General features: G+C 36.2%; 1 protein-coding gene across 1 annotated transcript in view; it reads right to left on the reverse strand.

Annotated features, from left to right (window-relative positions):
* Positions 1-10,095: 10,095 nt before the first annotated feature.
* LOC111058051 (synaptotagmin-4) overlaps positions 10,096-21,093 on the reverse strand; it is a 29,035-nt gene continuing 18,037 nt past the window's right edge. The window contains exons 8-10 of the mRNA XM_039435342.1: positions 18,835-18,958; positions 14,334-14,527; positions 10,096-10,321 (exon numbers count right to left, since the gene is read on the reverse strand). Coding sequence (XP_039291276.1) covers positions 10,202-10,321; positions 14,334-14,527; positions 18,835-18,958 — 438 coding nt within the window. The 3' untranslated portion in view covers positions 10,096-10,201. The remainder of the gene's footprint in view (positions 10,322-14,333; positions 14,528-18,834; positions 18,959-21,093) is intronic.

A 21,093-nucleotide genomic window follows, 5' to 3' on the forward strand; every position in this document is an offset into this window, starting at 1 on the left:
TCTAATCTCTCGCTCACTCTCTCTCTCCTCTCTCTCTCACACACCTTTCTCTCTCTCACTCAGATTTCATGAACTTTTCTTTGAGACAAGGCTGTTGGATATTTCAATATTACAGCACACTCACACAACTATCCTTGCCGTTATGAAAATTGATCACCTAACGTTAGTGTTCACGCGCATCTCAAGTCTACTATTCAAAGATCTGATCCACCTGGTGTCAGAACAATAACGCTGGAGACACACGAGATCTGCCATCCCTTCATAGTGAATGATTTGATAGAATTAATAGTTGCCAACAGTTTGCAATTGAATAATCACATTTTCTCGAATTACGAACTTATTTTCATTTTTAGGTGAGAATGTTACAAGAAATTAATTCTTGAGATTTTTATGCTCAATCTTTTCCACTCGAAATTTTCTGTTCAAATTGTATCTGAAGCCTGATAATTGAGAATTTAAAATCAAACTTTGCATAAATGGGGGGAAGCTCCTGAAATTTCTACAGATATGGGACTTGTGGCAGTTGATAGAGCTTATCAATGACTATATTAGGTATAAATTTAATCGAAATCGTTGGAGCCGTTTTCGAGAAAATCGCGAAAAATCCTGTTTTTGACTACATTCACGCCATTTTAGCCGTCATCTTGAATTGCATTCAAGCGAAATTGTTTGTGTCGGATCCTTATAGGGGAAGGACCTCAAGTTCCAAAGTCATTCCGTTAATTGGGAGAAGAGATATCGTGAAGGACACACACACACACACACCACACACACACACAACACACACACACACATACAGACCAATACCCAAAAACTTTTTTGGACTCAGGGGACCTTGAAACGTATAGAAATTTAGAAATTGGGGTACCTTAATTTTTTCGGAAAGCAATACCATAGAGAAACAATATCATAAGTAGATATCCCATGGTATAGGGCGTTTATGTTGCAACTTTTACTGTTATCTCAAGCCGATTACTGTCGATTATTGTCGATTTTCATTGTTTTGACCGGGTTAGAGTATGAACGGCACAATATGAGAGACTACCAGTGTCATAAAGCTTCATAGGAAAGAACTACGTGGACTTATAATTTAACGAAAATCCTAAATAAATGCTGTTAATCACCCCGAAGACTTCTGCTACTGCAGACATTGACAACAGGGTTAACAGCTAGATGGAAATTCTATGAGAATCACTATCCAAATTTAGTTGCCAGCCCGGGAATCGAACTCGGTACCTCCTAATTGCCGGTCAGGAATGCTTACCCTTACACCAAACTGACAATCTCTGGATAGCAGCGCTCATTTTATACGAAGCCAGAGCGGCCAACCAGTTATAGATGGAATTAAATAGAGAATGCATTTATTCAAATCCTAATTAATATATAATTGCGTTTAGCTAATAAGTTATATAATTGCTTTTTATTAATTCCATCTATAATTGGTTGGCCGCTATGGCTTCGTATAAAATGAGCTTGTCAGTTTGGTGTAAGATTAAGCATTCCTGACTAGCAATTGGGAGGTACCGGGTTCGATTCCCGGACTGGCAACTAATTTTTGGATAGTAGTTCTCCTCGAATTTCCATCTAACTGTTAACCCTGTTGTCAATGTCTGCAGTAGCAGAAGTCCTCAGGGTGATTTACAGCATTTATTTAGGATTTTCGTTAAATAATAATTATATATTAATTAGCATTTGAATAAATGCATTCTCCATTTAATTTCATCTATAACTACGTGGACTATCGGCTTGAGATAACAGTAAAAGTTACGACATAAACGCCCTATACCATGGGATATCTACCTATGATATTGTTTCTCTATGGCAATACTTTCCTTACCTATGATAATAGGCAAGAAAAGTAAAAATGATTGATTGATTGATTGATTGATTACTTTATTTATGTAGATTACAATATATACTGGCTTATACACTTATATACAACAGCTTACAATACAGCAAAATTATAGATAATTTACATAATATAGACTAAGAAAATAATTATGAACTGTATATGATATGAAAAAGCATTTGTAATATAATAAATAGATAATATTATATAGTTATGCATCTACATAAATTGGCGGAGCTTTGGACATATCAATGTCCATTCTTCGAAAACAATATTAAAAATATCCTCCCCACTAACTGTCTACCAAAAGAGAGAACTAAATGATCGGAGAACTAAAGAAAAAAAACACATTATTTCTTGCGAACCTGTGTTCACTTTTATTGATTTTCAACCAAATTTTGTACATTTATGAAGGTGTTCTGGTATATAATGATACTAAATCTATGTATACAACATGCCCAGCTATATGAAACAAAGTTACAATGATAAATAAACATTTAATATATCTCAAAGCTATAATATTGGGATTAAAACAAGAGTTGATAAAATCTTCTTATAATACAATATAATATATAAATATAATATTTTAATTCAATCCACATTCGCCCTATAGTGAGGTCCACGTTATAATGACAGTGGATGAAGATAGAAGAATAGCGATGCCGATTCTCTTCATTAATTAATTATATTTCTATACTGTCAAAAACATAATTGGCATCGTTGTGGACCTAGAAAAGGATAGTACCACCGGCTTTGTCGAATGATAGACAAGGATAGCAAAACCAAAGTTGATCAAATACTGTCATTATAACGTGGACCTCACTATCGATTCAAACTTTATTCAAGTTTTTACCCATAATCCTCCAAGGATATCCATGATTACACATTCAATAAATAATCGATTTTTTTATATACATTAATAATCTATTTTTGGAACAACAAATTTTGTTATTCAGCTAGATTATATAAATATAGCTTGTAGCGTTATAAAGGAGACATGGTTAATATAAGCAATTAACACGGGTATTTTAGTGTGTGTGTCTTAAACTTAGTTATAAGGGTTTCTCCTCTATTCTTATTCTATGCTTGTAGTCTATACTGAACTAAATAATAAGACTTAGAACCGGTTGCACAAAAGCCGATTAAATTTCTATTGTGATTCATTTCATAAAGAGCAATACCAGTAGTTCTGTGAACAGTAGACCTCACGCAGTTTTCTCATCCACAAGTATTTGATGTCACCTGTTCTAGATGATTCAGTTGAATCACAGTTCACAGTTGAATCATAATTTACTCTCAAAAACTGTTCTCTAAGAACAAGAACTCACTTACGTTAATAAACTCAGTTCACGTTTGAATTTGTATTCCATTATGATTTATCCAGTTTCGTGATAATCTTTCCATTTGGTATAAATATTTCTCAACTATTTTAGAATTAATCTTTCTAAATCGGGAATATTATAATATTTCTTCAACATTATTCAGATCATTCAATCATTTTTCATTTTATTTCCAATCGCCTTTTAAATTTGTTTTCCAAATGTGAGAATATTGATACTGATGGGTACGCATCATACGAAAAATTGGAACCCTACCTTTTAGAAATAAACACGGCCAGACATCTGTGTAATGCATGCAATGAATAATCCACTTGTCAGCTGATTGACTATGAATAACTCTATAGTCTAATTTTCACTTTAGTCTAATTTGATCCTCTCTTCAAAATAGATGATATATATATATATATATATATATATATATATAATATATATATATATATATATATATATATATATATATATATATATATATATATATATATTATATATATATATAGTGATATCAGAGTATGGAGGAATTCCTTTTCTTTTCATATTATCCTTAAAATGCAAAATTTCAAAAAACCTTGTGTATAAATCGACGCGCAGTTGAAAAGGAATATTCCTGCCAAATCTTATCGAATTCTATCAATGCGTTCATCGTGTTACATTCAGACAGACAAATCATTGATTCGAATTCGAGAGAATCCGAGTTGAAACATGGACCTCACTACGTTCGGCCAATTAAAGAAGGTTTTTTTAGAAAGATGGCAGCTCAGATTGGTTCTTGTGAAATTAATCATAGTTAAAATTTAATCAGCTTTCGTGCAACTGGTACTTAGTGGTGATAAGCGTAATAGTTTTACCATCTAAGGTAACTACTGATAACATGAGCTACATATTCATGAAATCTTTAATAATATTTATCTACTTAGAAAGTTTCTAAGTTTAATTTGTGACTTAGATTCCTAGTACACTGGTTCATTCCTATTCCACAATTCTAATCAATAAATAATTAGAGAATTCTTCATTAAATAAAATAAAGGATTACATTTATTTAATTAATGAAACTTTAATTCATTTACTGGTACAGTACAGGTCCTGTAGCTTTGCCTATCGGCGGTGGGCCACTAGACTATAATACTACCCGTTCAAAAACATCCAACATTCTTGAAAATATATCTTTCCATAAGCGACAGATGCTCTAATGTATCTTCTCAGAAGCAACGTGTTGCAAAGAAAATGAAGAAGAAAAAGAAGAAGAAGAAGGTCAAGAAGAGAAATATGAATAGGGAAAAGAAGAAGAAGAAGAAGAAGAAGAAGAAGAAGAAGAAGAAGAAGAAGAAGAAGAAGAAGAATAAAAAGAAGAAGAAGAAGAATAAAAAAGAAGAAGAAGAAGAAGAAGAAGAAGAAGAAGAAGAAGAAAAAGGTCAAGAAGAGAAAGGAGAAAAAAAAGAAAATGAAGAAGAAGAAGAAGAAAAAGAAGAAGAAGAAGAAGGCGATAAAGAAGAAAAAAAGTTCAAGAAGAGAGAGAAGAAGAGGAAAAAGAAGAAGAAGAAGAAGGATGGGGAGGAAAAGGAGGAAAAGGAGGAAAAGGGAAGAGAGAAGAACTCATAAGAATAAAGAAGAAGAAGGAAAAGGATGAGGGGAAAAGGAAGAAAAGAAGAAAAAGGAGGAAAAGGAGAAGGAGGAGGAGAATAATAAGAATAGAAAAGATGAAAGAAGGATGAGGAGAAAAGAGGAAAAGGAAGAAAAAGAAGGAAAAGGAGGAAAAGGAGAAGGAGGAGAAGAATAATAAGAATAAGAAGAAGATGAAGAAGAAGGATGAGGAGGAAAAGGAGGAAAAGGAAGAAAAAGAAGGAAAAGGAGGAAATGGAAGAAAAAGAAGGAAAAGGGGGAAAATGAGAAGGAGGAGAAGAATAATACGAATAAGAAGAAGAAGGAAGATGAGAGAAAGAAGGAGGAGGAGGAAAAGGGGGAAAAGGAGGAAAAGGAGAAGCAAGAGAAGAAGAATAAGAATAAGAAAAAAATGAAGAAGAAGGCAAAGCTACGGGACACCAACTATATAATATATAATATCATTCATATAATATAGACTGGAGAGGCTAACAGTTTAATCATTGTATTTTAAATAATATGACATAATTAATACACTAATTATAATTTTCAAAGATAATTTTCATGAAATTACAAAACATCAATAATACTTATAATAAGTAAAGTGTAATGTATAATATAGTAGTCAATAATATAATATGATAAATGAACTGACAGCATAGACTTATAATTATTTCGAATAATGTAACATCAATAATATAATACTTATCTCAAATTCCATGAAACTAATAAGATGATACTAAATAGTTTATCAAACATATAACATTTTATATCTGTAATAGACAGTATTTCTACTACATTAATATAAACAAATTGTGCCCACTATTTTGAGGTACACGTCATAGAGTAGAATGAATAAGTTATATAGATTTTACTGTTGTTGACAATACAGGTGATTGACAAATTCATAGTGATACAATCATAAAGCATAATAGTTCAAAATTACCAAGAAGAATTACATAAAGTAGAATTTATTTTATTTATTTATTAGGTTAGCAAAAAAATACAAGAATCGGAAAAGAAAAAACAGAATATAAGAATCCAAAAACTCTGTCAAACAATAGAAATGTCTCAAAACCAGCCACTCAAAAAATAACTTTTTAAAAATGACAATATTTTCACAACATTTGATATCCAATGGCAACTTATTATGAAATCTTAAATTGACGCTGTCATAGTGTTTCATAGTCAGCAACTTCTTCTGTTTCCTATCCTTGTTAGCCATTAGATACAGCACATAGCTCTATTCTTTTCCAATTTCAACAGTAAATTCATCCTTTTCAACAGTAGAAACATAACCTATCTTTTCTGACAAGTAATTCAATATCAAAATTTGGGATATGATAGTTTTGGGGCATGACTGTTGTTCTCCCCCAATCATACATATATGATTTGTTATTATATCTGTGAATAAATAAATGAATGAATAAATAGAAAGAAATAAATGAATAAACCTGGCATCACGGCAGTGGAGAAGGAAATCGACAATAATTTTCTATCATTTTCACAGACTTCAAAACGTGTATCTCATCATAGTAGGCTTTGAAATCTATCACACAGTCTAAGAAAATAGATTATTCTAAGGAACAGTTCTCAATTAAACTATAAAATTTAATAATTATCATTAAATTTTATTCTATAATTATTTTCACTGGATAAGCTACAGATGTGTGGTGATCAGCTGTTATCTCACAATTATTTCATTATTCTCTGTTGCATTTTTATTACCTTTGCGTGCAAGCTATATATACAAAACTCATGACTATATCAGTCTCCACTATACACATATACATATATACTATCTTATACTTTATACTATTATTCCAATCCATATCAAAACTCTAACTTTGTTTAATTAATTTTACAGTGCGGGTCCTATAGCTTTGCCTATTGGCGGTGGGCCACTGGACTTTTGTATCTTTCCGGATGCAACACGTTGCTTCCAAGAAGATACAAAGGAGCATCTGTTGCTTATGGAGAGCTACATTAGAGCTCCTCGTGTATCTTATCAGATGCAACATGGTGCTTTCAAGAAGATACAAAGGAGCATCTGAAGCTAGTGAAAACATACATTGAAGCTCCTTCTGTATCTTCTCAAAAGCAATATGTTGCTTTTGAGAAGATACAAAGGAGCATCTGTTGCTTATGGAGAGCTACATTAGAGCTCCTCGTGTATCTTATCAGATGCAACATGTTGCTTTCAAGAAGATACAAAGGAGCATCTGTTGCTTATGGTGAGCTACATTAGAAAGCTCCTCGTGTATCTTATCAGATGCAACATGTTGCTTTCAAGAAGATACAAAGGAGCATCTGAAGCTAGTGAAAACATACATTGAAGCTCCTTCTGTATCTTCTCAAAAGCAATATGTTGCTTTTGAGAAGATACAAAGGAGCATCTGTTGCTTATGGAGAGCTACATTAGAGCTCCTCGTGTATCTTATCAGATGCAACATGTTGCTTTCAAGAAGATACAAAGGAGCATCTGTTGCTTATGGTGAGCTACATAAGAGAGCTCCTCGTGTATCTTATCAGATGCAACATGTTGCTTCCAAGAAGATACAAAGGAGCGTCTGTTGCTCATGGAAAGATACAGTCTTTATATTTTTATTGTTCATTCTTTATTCTATACTCAAGAATAGACAATAATAATGAAAAAGACTACAATACTACCTGTTCAAAGGCATCCAACATTATTGAGAATGTATCTTTCCATGAGCAACAAATGCTACCTTGTATCTTCTCAGAAGCAACATGTTGCATTCAAAAAGATACACAAGGAGTTCCAATGTATCTTTCCATGAACAACCAATGCTATTTTGTATCTTCATAAGATCAAAGCTTTGATGTAAATTTCCATAAGCAACAGATGCTCCTTTGTATCTTCTCAGAAGTAACATGTTGCATACGAAGAGATATAAGAGGAGCTTAAATGTATCTTACCATAAGCAACAAATGTTCTTCTGTAACTTCTCAGAAGCAACGAGTTGCATCTGAGAAGATACGCAAGGAGCTATGATGTAACTTTCCATAAGCAACAGATGCTCCTTTGTATCTTCTCAAAAGAAACGTGTTGCATCCGAAAATATATAGGAGGAGCTTTGATGTAACTTTCCATAAGCAACAGATGTTCTTCTGAATCTTCTCAGAAGCAACATGTTGCATTCAAAAATATACACAAGGAGTTCCAATGTATCTTTCCATGAACAACCGATGCTCTTTTGTATTTTCTCAAAATCAAAGTGTTGCATCAGAAAAGATACACAAGGAGCTTCTATGTATCTTTCCATAAGCAACAGATGCTCTTCTCTATCTTCTCAGAAGCAACATGTTGCATTCGAAAAGATACACAAGGAGCTTCAATGTATCTTCCCATAAGCAACAGATGCTCTCCTGTATCTTCTTAAAACAACGTGTTGCATCCGATAAGATACACAAGGAGCTTTCTGGAGTTATGTCCTTTTAGCAGAACACAGCCTATCAGCTGACATTCGTTCAACAAGCTCTCTCTTCATTGTTGGTGATACGTTGCAACTCTCTCATTCATGAAGAATCTCTGTGTGTAGGGAGCTTCCTCCATCTAGGGATCTAGGGTTTCTGAAGCCTGATGTTTTTGCAAAGACGAGAATATTTGCCCTTGCTTGTATGCCGCTAGAATGTCATGGAAGCAAAGCTATGGGACTCGTACTGTACCACAAAGCATTTGGAATCGGAGAGGATAGAGACAACAGTGGTTGTTGAAAGCTCAGGGAACGGTTGCATAACAGCTAGTTAAATATTGAACATTATTAATATCAGAAGAGCCAATCAGAGAAGCCGTCTCTTCAAAAACTCCTTCTTTGATTGGTTATTGTGGGATTATTCACGATTAAAATTTAACCAAGTTTGTGCAACCAGGTCTGAGAGTTGGATATCTGTGATTATGACTTGCGGACGACTCTTACTTTCATTCACTTCCTTCTTCTCTTGCTTCTATTCCTCCTTCTCCTCTTCCTCCTTCTCCTTCTCCTTCTTCTCTTGCTTCTATTCCTCCTTCTCCTATTCCTCCTTCTCCTTCTCCTTCTCCTCCTCCTCCTCCTCCTTCTCCTGTTTCTCCTTCTACTCCTCCTTCTCCTTCTCCTCATCATCTTCCTCCTCCAACTCCTCCTTCTCCTCCTCCTCCCTCTCCTCCTCCTCCAACACCTCATCGTCCTCCTTCTTCTGATTCTCCTCTCTCTCATTTCCTTCTCATCATCATCATCATCATTATCCCCATCCTCCCATCCTTCTCCTCAACCTAATCCACCTTCTTCTCATCCTCCTCCTTCTTCTCTTGCTTTTCCTCTTACTTCTCCTCCTCCTACTCTTTCTCCTCCTCTATTCACCTCATCCTCCCACTCATACTCCTCCTCCTCCTCCTCATCCAATACCCCCTTCTTCACCACTATTCTTCTTCTTCGTCTTCTTCATCCTCATCTTCGCCTGTCTCCTTCATCTTTTCTCTCTGTTTCTTCTTCTTTTCTGTCTTCTCTTTTTTCTGACTTCTTCTCCTTCTCCTTATCATCCTTCTCATCCTCCCACATTCTTCTTCTTCTCCATCTTCATTTTCTCCTGTCTTCTTCTTCTTTTCTGTCTTCTTCTCCTTTTCTGACTTCTTCTCCTTTTCTGTCTTATTCTTATTCTCTGCTTTCTTTTTCTTCTTTTCTGTCTCCTCCTTCTTCTTCTTCTTACACATCTCATCTTTCCTCTTTCTCTTCATCCTCTCCTTCATCTCCTTTTTCTTCTCCTCCTTCGTCTTCTTCTCCTCTTCCTCACCCTTCTCATCCTCCATTCTTCATCATCGTTATCTTCTCCTTTTCCGACTCATTCTTCTTTTCTGTCTTCTCCTTCTTCTTTTCCTTCTTCCTCTTCTCCTTCTTCTTCTTATTCTCATTTTTTATTTTTCTTCTCCATTCCTCCTTCTCCTCATCCTCCAATCTCCTTCATCATCATCTTCTCCTTCTCTGTCTCATCCTTCTTTTCTGTCTTCTCTCTCTTCTTCCATGTCTCCTTCTTCTTCGTCTTCTTCTCCTCCCACTTCTCCTTCTCCCACTCCTTCTTCTTCTTTTCCTCCTCCTAGCTTCTTCATCTTATACTTCTCCTCCTCCACACTTACCGACTCCTTCTCCTCCTCCTCACCTACCTCCTCCTTCTCCTCCTCCCTCGCCACCCCTACCACCTCCTTCTCCTTCACCTCCTCTTCTTTCTCCTTCACAAAACCTCCTCTTCCTCCTCCATTCCCACCAATTCCTCCTCCTCCTCCTCCTCCTTTCCTTCTACCACTATCAACTCCACTATGCCCCCACCTCTATTTCGACATCATAAACCACCTCATACACTTCTCTCCATACTCCTCCTCCTCAGCCTCCTCTACCTTCTCCTCCACTGCCTGCCCACCTGCCTACTCCCTCAGCTTGTGCCATTCGGCGATTTGTCGGCGGGGCGAGTTGCAGACCTCCTGCCAATGATGAAGCGCCGCCCCGCTGCTCTTGGCTCCGCCCAGTTCCAGACGGCCAATCACCTGTCGACAAACAAACAACAATGAATTATCTACCTTTTTTATGATGGGATAGAATAAATTTGTGTTTGTTCGCATCAAAACAAGTCAACTTGTGGATTGAATACTGAAAAAACGGAAATGATTTAGATCTCCAAATTTTGCACATAAATTCTAAAAATATCAATCTCGTGCACCTCGAAGCCGAAATTTCAATTTCCCTTCTAGATCTTCCAGAATTAATGCTCAAATTCCATTCATGGGACATGAATATCAAATTGAAATGTACATACCATATAGAACTATAATCTAGAGAGACTACCTCTTTGAAACAGATGGCTAAAATTGGTAACTAAATTAATAGCCAGTCAAATTCTCTCAGGTTGGCATTAAGTTAAGGAAGGTTGCTGAACAAGATTTGAGTTAATTATCTCACTTTATTATGTTAGTATCAAGTTGAAGAACATACCTATACTATAATAGAGGAAAGAACTGGCTTATTCATGTACGGGATGGGAAAAAAATTATGTTTAATGCATCATTTGGACTGAAATCAACTAACTACTGGACTGGAATCAACTTTAAATTTTGCATATAGATTCTTAATCAACTGAGGACAGTTCTATGCTTCTTCAAACTCTTTAAGATTCCACTCGGTCAAGTTTTCAGTTTGTCAACCTCTAAAATAGACTCTTGCAGAGCACGGGTTACCTGCTGTACTATAATACAGAGATCATTTTTCGAAATTTTCATAATAAGTTTTCGAAACTGGAACATTGGGAGAAAGGCAAATGGAGAGATAATGAAGTGAGAATGATATCAGATGTGGAAGAGGAATAACTAATTTTTTTGTCATAGACATTCAATTTCAGTTGTTTGAAATCAAGCCGGTAAACAGCTGTTTGTGAAAAAATTATTCTCATTACAGCATACTCTACTGTAATGAAACCATATGTTTCCTTCACAGTCGAGTATGTTTCCTATAGTGAGGTCCACGTTATAATGACAGTATTTGATCAACTTTGGTTTTGCTATCCTTGTCTATCATTTGACAAAGCCGGTGGTACTATCCTTCTCTAGGTCCACAACGATGCCAATTATGTTTTTGACAGTGTAGAAACTCAATTAATTAATGCAGAGAATCGGCATCGCTATTCTTCTATCTTTATCCACTGCCATTATAACATGGACCTCACTATAGTTCCGAAATAGGAACAGAAAAACTGATACAGAAAAACAACCTTCAGCGCTCCAGGTAGAAGTTTTGTCAACTTCCACAAAACTCCTGATTTGGAATTTGTAAACAAGGTTATATTTATAGAATTCATGTAGTGAGGTGAGCACAAGCAGGTAATGTTTTCTGTATCTCAATAATTATTATTTTCTAGATTATTATGACAAAAAATGGTGTAAGTTAATTGTACGTGAATGTCTTTTGCAGTGCTCGAATGAAATTCTAGTCTCTGCTAACGCCTCGACTAGAAACATCGTTCTCGCCTGCAAAACGGCCCTTACCGTTCTTGTGACTTAAGATACTATGATAAGTGACTATTAATTTTAATAAGTTTCTGGTATTTGTTTGAAGAGGTCTGCACTTCTTTCACATAAACCACATTCGCTGTGGAACTACACCAACACATCCGACTTGTTCCAGTAGCTGGCAACGTGTAAACGGGGTACCGCTTTCAAGCTGGCATGCCAGTCACCGCTTGCCAGTGACCTTCCAGTCAATATCCGTACTGGCATGCCAGCCACTGACATCGTGTGAATGAGCCTTTAGGGACGCGTACTATATAACTCCTCACATGGGGAAGAAACTGAAAAAATTCATGAAATAGATCGTGCTAGCCATCAGGCTCGCTTCGCTCGCCATATCGGTCTAGCCAGGGGGCTCCGCCCCCTGGACCGCCGACTGGATCGTCCAAAAATGAGATCAGCGGGCTCGCATTCTTCATTTGAGCATGCTTCATTCCATCAGAAAGTCAAAGTACTGAGAAAACGCAGAAAAGCTGAGAAAAACGCTGATTTTGGGCGTGTCTTCGACGAAACATTAAAGTCATCTCATCACAGGATTGTTAGATCCTAGCTGAGCCTCTGTACCGAATTTGAACATTTTCTGTCTATTACTTGATGAAAGAACTGAGAAAACGCAAAAAAACGCTAAGCTTTGGCGTGTCTTTGGCGTTAATGCGAATTCCTTCTAACACAACATTATTACACCCCAGCTGAGCTTTTGTACTAAATTTGAACAATTTATGTTTATTTGCTCTCGATAAATCTGAGAAAAAGCAAAAAAAAAGCTAATTTTGGGCGTATCTTTGGAGTTATTTCAAATTCCTTCTAACACAACATTATTACACCCCAGCTGAGCTTTTGTACTAAATTTGAACAATTTCTGTTCATTTGCTCTCGATAAATCTGAGAAAAAGCAGAAAAACGCTAATTTTGGGCGTATCTTTGGTGTTATTTCAAATTCCTTCTAACACAACATTATTACACCCCAGCTGAGCTTCTGTACTAAATTTGAACAATTTCTGTTCATTTGCTCTCGATAAATCTGAGAAAAAGCAGAAAAACGCTAATTTTGGGCGTATCTTTGGTTTTATTTCAAATTCCTTCTAACACAACATTATTACCCCAGCTTAGCTTCTGTACTAAATTTGAACAATTTCTGTTCATTTGTTCTCGATAAATCTGAGAAAACGCTAAAAAAACTCTGGAAAAACGCAGATTTTGGGCGTATCTTTGGAATTTTTTCCAAATCCGTTCTTAGTGCGCCTCTAAAGGGCCAACTGAACATACCTACCAAATTTGAACGTTCTTGGTCCGGTAGTTTTTTAGTTCTGCGAGTGACTGAGTCAGTCAGTCAGTCAGTGAGTGCCATTTCGCTTCTATATATATATAGATAGATTTAAACTGGAGACACACGACATAGATAGATTAAAAACACTTAGAAACTTACATCACTCAGCGAAATTTCCCAGGGATGAGACCTAGTGCAGTTGAATTTCTATATCATAAACCTATTATGTTCAAAATTTGGTGAAAATCGTTGGAGCCGTTTTCGATATCCGTTGGACATATGTAACCATATGATCATATGAATAAACAAATAATATATAAATAGATTGAAAACACTAAGAAACTTACATTATAATCGGAAATCTTCGAGGAGCTATGCCGTCTTCTTAAACGAAGATTATGAGATCACTTCCCTACTTGGTAGAAGAAGAGAGCACAGCTCCTTGAAAGTTTACGATTATAATGTAAGTTTCTATATCTGTTTTTTAATCTATTTATATATTTGGTCATTTATATGATTATATGGTTTTATATGTCCAACGGATATCGAAAACGGCTCCAACGATTTTCACGAAATTTGGAACGTAATAGGTTTTTGATATAGAAATTCAATTGCACCAGGTCTCATCCCTGGGAAAAATTGGTTAATGAGTGAGTACCATTTCGCTTTCATCTATATATTATATAAAAGCGAAATGGAACTCACTCACTGACTCACTCACTCACTCGCAGAACTGAAAATCTACCGGACCAAAAACGTTCAAATTTGGTAGGTATGTTCAGTTGGCCCTTTAGAGGCGCACTAAGAACGGATTTGGAAAAAATTCCAAAGATACGCCCAAAATCTGCGTTTTTCCAGCGTTTTTTAGCGTTTTCTCAGCTTTATCAAGAACAAATGAACAGAAAATGTTCAAATTTGGTCAAAGAAGCTAAGCTAGGTTGTAATAATATTGTGTTGAAAAAAAATTAGCCCAAAATTAGCGTTTTTCCAACGTTTTTCTGCGTTTTCTCAGTACTTTGACTTTCTGATGGAATGAAGTATACCCAAATGAAAAATGCAGACGAGCGAAGCGAGCCTGCTGATCTCATTTTTTGGACGATCCAGTCGGGGGTCCAGGGGGCGGAGCCCCCTGGCTAGACGGATATGGAGAGCGAAGCGAGCCTTACGGCTAGTATATTATATAGAATATAGATGGACGAACGGAGTTCCAAACTTGATTAGTTTTCGATTTACCTCGTTCTTAGTGACCCTGTCCCAGTCGAGCAGCATGAACTCGAGATGCACCTGGTCCAAGCCATCCGCCCCGGATGGGATCTCGAAGACGAAGGACTCGTTGAACACGGGGTTCAGGGTTCGTTTCTTCACATGGGTCTTCTTTTTGGCAATTCGCTGACCGTTGCACAACAGGTACATCTTCACGTAGGGATCTGCCAAAACAATGATACAGGATACAGGATACAGGATACATGGAATGTGATACATTATATATGATACATGATACATGATACATGATACATGATACATGGTACATGATACATGATACATGGTACATGATACATGATACATGGTACATGATTCATGATACATTATATATGATACATGATACTAAGAAGATTTAGATACAAAGTTCTCTAATAATATTATTAAACGAAAATCCAGATTGAATGCTGTAAATCACCCCGAAGACTTCTGCTACTGCAAATATTGACAACAGGGTAAACAGCTGGATGGAAATTCGATGAGCTGTACTATTCAAAAAATATTTGTCAGCCCGGGAACTGTAATAATTTTTTCCTACAGTTACGTTGAAAAGTGGCCATTGCTGCACTGATTACAGAACGCAAAGAATTACTTTTCCGCTCTAGTGCGGGAAAAAATTTTTCTGCACTCCAGATTTGCAACATGGCAACACAAAATAGTTGGTGGGTTATATGGAGGATTAAAACAAAAATTAAGTTGGTAACAATGACTCTGGTTAGATTTAGATGAGAATCATTTCAATGGCTCCCCTACATTTATGATAAAATCCCAATCTAGAAATCCAAAACAAGAATAATGTTTATCTAAATCATAATTAAATAATAACTTCTCATCATTTAATAATGAATAATGTTTATTTTCTATTGACAGTAATAATTATTTCAACTCCAAGCAATGAGAAATGTAGCAAACACACATTTTGAAATTCGAATTTTCAATTACCATTCAAAATCCATGTCAATAAAATTAATAAAATAACATTAGAATATACTACAATAAAATATTTTCTGTTGTCTATGTTATTTTATAAATATTTTTTAGTTTACTTATAGTATTTTTCGGTAATTCTAGTAAATCATAATTCTGAATATCTGAATACTGTTCTTAGCTGGATGAAAGAACGAAGTTAGGTACGATTCTTCCCGCTAGGTCACGCACTTGTCAGTTCAGCCATTTTGCAGTCATCCAAACCAGCGTTTGGCGTATATTTTGAATGCGAATTTTTTGTTTTATCTGTATTTTCTGATTCATGAATGAATGAAAATGAGAACTTTGGCTGATAATTTTCAACTTCAATTGGATTTTTAATTTTTAAATGAATTAAGGTTGTTATTAATAACAGCATCTACACACAAACATTTGATGGATTTCAGCCATCATTTTATCCATAATTACCCACTTTTCATATTCAATGGTAACTGTAGGGAAAATTTAATGTGAAATATGTGCGTAAAGTTCCTCTGCTGCAATCAAGAAGCCATTCCGCCCTTGCCTACGGCTCGGGCGTAAACGTTTCTTTCGGTGCAGCAAACTGTCACTTTGCGCACTAGTTGCACAAATAACTATTGAATAGTAGCGTTCATCGAATTTCCATCTAGCTGTTCACCCTGTTGTCAATACTTGCAGTAGCAGAAGTCTTCGGGGTGATTTACAGCATTTAATCTGGATTTTCGTTCAATAATTATTATTATTCATCAATATTAGAATCCGAACAAATGCAATTTCCAGCTAATTTCCATCTGTAGTCTTTTGTAAAAACATGGAACAAACTGAAGAAAGAATTCACAAAATATCGAATTAAACCACTTAAATTTTGAGCTCGAAAATATCACGTAGCTACATAACAGCTGTAATCCTCTAACAGTGTTATCATCTTCTAGCTCCACAACGTTGCCACATCGTTTTTCTACAATTTAAAGATATAATTTATCAACAAAATATTCAACTCCAATAATGAGAATTTATTAGTCTCCAAGTAGTGAACACTTGATTATCCAGTCTATCCTTGTTTATCATTTGACAAAGCGGATACTGATATCCTTTTCTACTGATATAGTTGACCGAACGTAGTGGAGACGAAGATGAAGGAGAACTAGAAGAAGAAGAAGAAGAGGGAGAAGGAGTAGGAGAAGACTGGAGAAAAAGAAGGAGACTGGAGAAGAAGAAGAAGAAGAAGAAAAAAGAAGAGGAAGAAGAAGTGGGAGGAAGAGGTGGCGATGAAAAAGTGAGAGGAGGTGATGGAGGAGTAGAAACGGAGGAAAAGAAAGATAAAGGAGAACTTGTAGAAGAAGAAGAAGAAGAAGAAGAATGAGAAGAAGAAGAAGAAGAAGAAGAAGAAAAAGAAGGAGAAAAAGAGAGATAGCGTACAGAAATATTTAGACTTTTTCTTTATCCTTGTTAGTGACATTTTGTTCAGGTTCACGTGATAATGGCAGTGCAGAAAGATAGCTGAACAGCGGTGCCGATTCACTGCCTTCTATGATAGAAGCTGATATCGATATAGGTGCTTCAATTGACCGAACGTAGTGAGGTCTATGTTTCAACTCGATTTTGCTTTTGTCTGTCTGTATGTATAACGCAATTACGGCCAAACGCGTTGATAGAATTCGATGAGATTTGGCAGGAATATTCCTTTCTCAACTGCGCGTCGATGTATATACACGAGGTTTTTCGAAATTCTTCATTTTAAGGATAATATGAAAAGAAAAGGAGTTCTTCCATACTCTGATATCACTATATGCCTGCTATATATGAAATTATTCATCATAAATCAGCTGACAAGTGATTACACAGATGTGTGGAGAAGCAAGTCTATTGCTGTATTTCCATAAGGTCTAAGGTCTAATCAGGTACTTGTGGATGAGAATACTGCGTGAGGTCTACTGTTCACAGAACTACTAGTATGAAAAGAAAAGGAATTCCTCTATACTCTGATATCACTATATATATCATCTACTTGAAGATAGGATTAATCAGACTATAGAATTATTCATAATCAATCAGCTGACAAGTGGATTATTCATTGCATGCATTACACAGATGTCTGGCCGTGTCTATTTCTATAAGGTATGGTTCCAATATCTTTACTTTTAGGAGTAAGTTTGTTTTTTTGGGTCGTGTTAGAAAGTTTCTCTAATAACTGAATATTCACTATTTTAAAAATAACTGAGTGTTTATTATTATTATTTTGGTATTTGGAAAATCAAAATTCGAAAGAATGGTTTGTATGAATATTTTTGGACTGAAAATTTTATGGAAATCTAGAAGACATAACCTCATTTTGGACTTCTAATGCTACCTAAATTTGGGAGAGAAATAGTACAAGGTGTTCTTAGTTTTTCTCTCCCGATCTGTGCTCCATTGTAAAAAGAATAAATAAAGAATGAAGAAATTCTTTTATGATGAGTGCCCATCATTATCAATATTCTCACATTTGAAAAACAAATTCAATAGGTGATTAAAAATGATTAAATGAACTGAATAATGCCGAAGAAATTATAATATTTTTGAATAAAAAAAAATTTTAAAAATAGTTGAGAAATATTTTTATCAGATGGAAAGATTATCACGGAACTGGATAAATTATCATATGGGATACAAATTCAAACGTGAACTGAGTTTGTTAACATAAGTGAGTTTTTGATCTTGGAGAAACCAAATAACAGTTTTTAAGAGTAAATCATGATTCAACTGTGAATTTTGATTCAACTGAATCAACTAGAACAGGTGACATCAGATACTTGTGGATGAAAAACTGCGTGAGGTCTATTGTTCACAGAACTACTAGTATAAAAGGGAAAAGGAGCCTCCTTCATACGCCAATATTAGAGTAAAAATCAGACTATAGAATTATTCATCATAAATACGCTGACAAGTGATTACACAGATGTGTGGAGAAGCCAGTCTATTGCTGTATTTCCATAAGGTCTATAGTTTCAATCAGGTACTTGTGGATGAGAATACTGCGTGAGGTCTACTGTTCACAGAACTACTAGTATAAAAGGAAAAAGGAGCCTCCTTCATACGCCAATATTAGAGTAAAAATCAGACTATAGAATTATTCATCATAAATACGCTGACAAGTGATTACACAGATGTGTGGAGAAGCCAGTCTATTGCTGTATTTCCATAAGGTCTATAGTTTCAATCAGGTACTTGTGGATGAGAATACTGCGTGAGGTCTACTGTTCACAGAACTACTAGTATAAAAGGAAAAAGGAGCCTCCTTCATACGCCAATATTAGAGTAAAAATCAGACTATAGAATTATTCATCATAAATCAGCTGACAAGTGATTACACAGATGTGTGGAGAAGCCAGTCTATTGCTGTATTTCCATAAGGTCTATAGTTTCAATCAGGTACTTGTGGATGAGAATACTGCGTGAGGTCTACTGTTCACAGAACCACTAGTCTCTTAAATTCGCAACGTTGTCAGATCGTTCTTAAACAATGTGTATAGTAGTATAGATTTACCGGCCAGTCCGGTGACGTCCATCTTGGGTAGATTCCTGGCCTTGAGGACGACAACAGTGAGTCGATTAGCAGCAGGCTGCCAGCACAGGGAAACCAAAAGTTCCCCGCGACCCTGTGATTGTATCTGAAACCAAAAAACTCATCAGAATACAATAGATTTCTAAAACTTTTCACCAAAATTCTCACTCTTCAAAGCTACGTACACATATTCGCGCTTCCAACCCACACCGAGCACGCCCCTCCCTCGTACCGCCCTCGTACCACCATCGAACCACAGTCGCTCCGCCCACGCACCAATCATGAACGTTACGGAAGATGATTGTTAGATCTTCTCGCGTTCCCCGGTCGAACCACTGTTGCTCCCCGGTCGATCATCAATCGCTCTGCTAAAGTGACGTTCGGTTGCGGAGCAGAGCGAGAGTCTGTACGCACCTTTAGATATACGCGCCGCGAACATGAGCAATTCACTTTTAATCGGCTGACTATATCTGTATTTTTACAGAAACGGTATAAGATATAGATATAAAAAGCTTGGCATCAGCTGATTGAAAGTGAATTGCTCATGTTCGCGGCGTGTAAATCTGTACCCACCTCAAGGCACAAGTCACACTAAGGCGACTCAGGTGGTGAAGAGACTGGACTCTAGTGGAGTGCATGTGTTTCCAAATGGTGACACTCAGACCAGTCGATTCTTACTGAGCGCGAGGTCCACTGTTCACAGAACTACTAGTATTGGAAGACTGACCATGAGACTACGGGCTTGTATGTGTCTACAGAGAGTCAGATCCTGGTTATCAGCCAATGAGATTTAATGTATCTCTCGATAAGCAACAGATGCTCTTTTGTATCTTCTCAAAAGCAACACGTTGCATCCGAGAAGATACACAAGGAAATCCAATTTTATTGAGAGACTGACCTTGAGACTGCGTGCCTCTATATCTCTACAGAGAGTCAGCTCCTGGTTATCAGCCAATGAGCTTTAATGTATCTTTCCATGAGCAACAGATTCTCTTCCGTATCTCCTCAAAAGCAACGCGTTGCATCCTATAAGATACACAGTGAAATCCAATTTGATTGAAAGACTGATCTTGTGACTGCGTGCCTCTATATCTCTACAGAGAGTCAGCTCCTGGTTATCAGCCAATGAGCTTTAATGTATCTTTCCATGAGCAACAGATTCTCTTCCGTATCTCCTCAAAAGCAACGCGTTGCATCCTATAAGATACACAGTGAAATCCAATTTGATTGAAAGACTGACCTTGTGACTGCGTGCCTCTATATCTCTACAGAGAGTCAGCTCCTGGTTATCAGCCAATGAGCTTAGATGTATCTTTCGATAAGCAACAGATGCTCTTTTGTATCTTTCCAAAAGCAATGTGTAGCATCCGAAGAAATACACAAGGTGCTTTTCCATAAGCAATGGATTCTCTTTTGTATATTGTCAAAAGAAACGGTTTGCATGCGAAAAGATACACAAAGAACTTAAATGTATCTTTCCATAAGCAACAAAAGCTCCTTCGTGTATTCTCAAAAGAAATGTGTTGCATCTTAGAAGATACATGAGAATGTATCTTTTCATAAACAACTGATGCTCTGTTGTTTTGAATCTACTCAAAAGCAACATGTTGCATATGGAGAGATACACAAAGAGCTTCAATGTATCTTTTCATAAGCAACAGATGCTCTTTCGTATCCTCTCAAAAGCAGCAAGCTGCATCCGGAAAGATACACAAGGAGCTTTAATGTATCTTTTCATAAGCAACAGATGCTCTTTCGTATCTTCTCGAAAGAAACGAGTTGCATCCGAAAAGATACACAAAGTCTCTTCAATGTTATATTCCATCAAGAACTGTGTTGATGAAGGGCCTAGTGTCCGAAAGCGCTACACTAATGTGAGTAGAAGCTAATAGCTTTTATTTATATAAATACCTGACTGCTTTGTCGTAATTAATTGTTCAAAAATGATTATACACAAAGAGCTTTAATGTATCTTTCCATAAGCAACAGATGCTCTTTCGTATCTTCTCGAAAGAATCGTGTTGCATCCTAAAAGATAAACAAGGAACTGCAATGTATCTTTCCATAAGCAGCAGATGCTCTTTCGTATCCTCTCAAAAGCAGCATGCTGCATCCGGAAAGATACACAAGGAGCTTCAATGTATCTTTCCATGAGCAACAGATGCTCTTTCGTATCTTCTCGAAAGAAACGTGTTGCATGCGAAAAGATACACATGGAACTTTCATGTATCTTTCCATAAG

The sequence above is a fragment of the Nilaparvata lugens genome, chromosome 9, assembly GCF_014356525.2.
Source record: "Nilaparvata lugens isolate BPH chromosome 9, ASM1435652v1, whole genome shotgun sequence".
NCBI classification, from domain to species: Eukaryota; Metazoa; Arthropoda; class Insecta; order Hemiptera; family Delphacidae; genus Nilaparvata; species Nilaparvata lugens.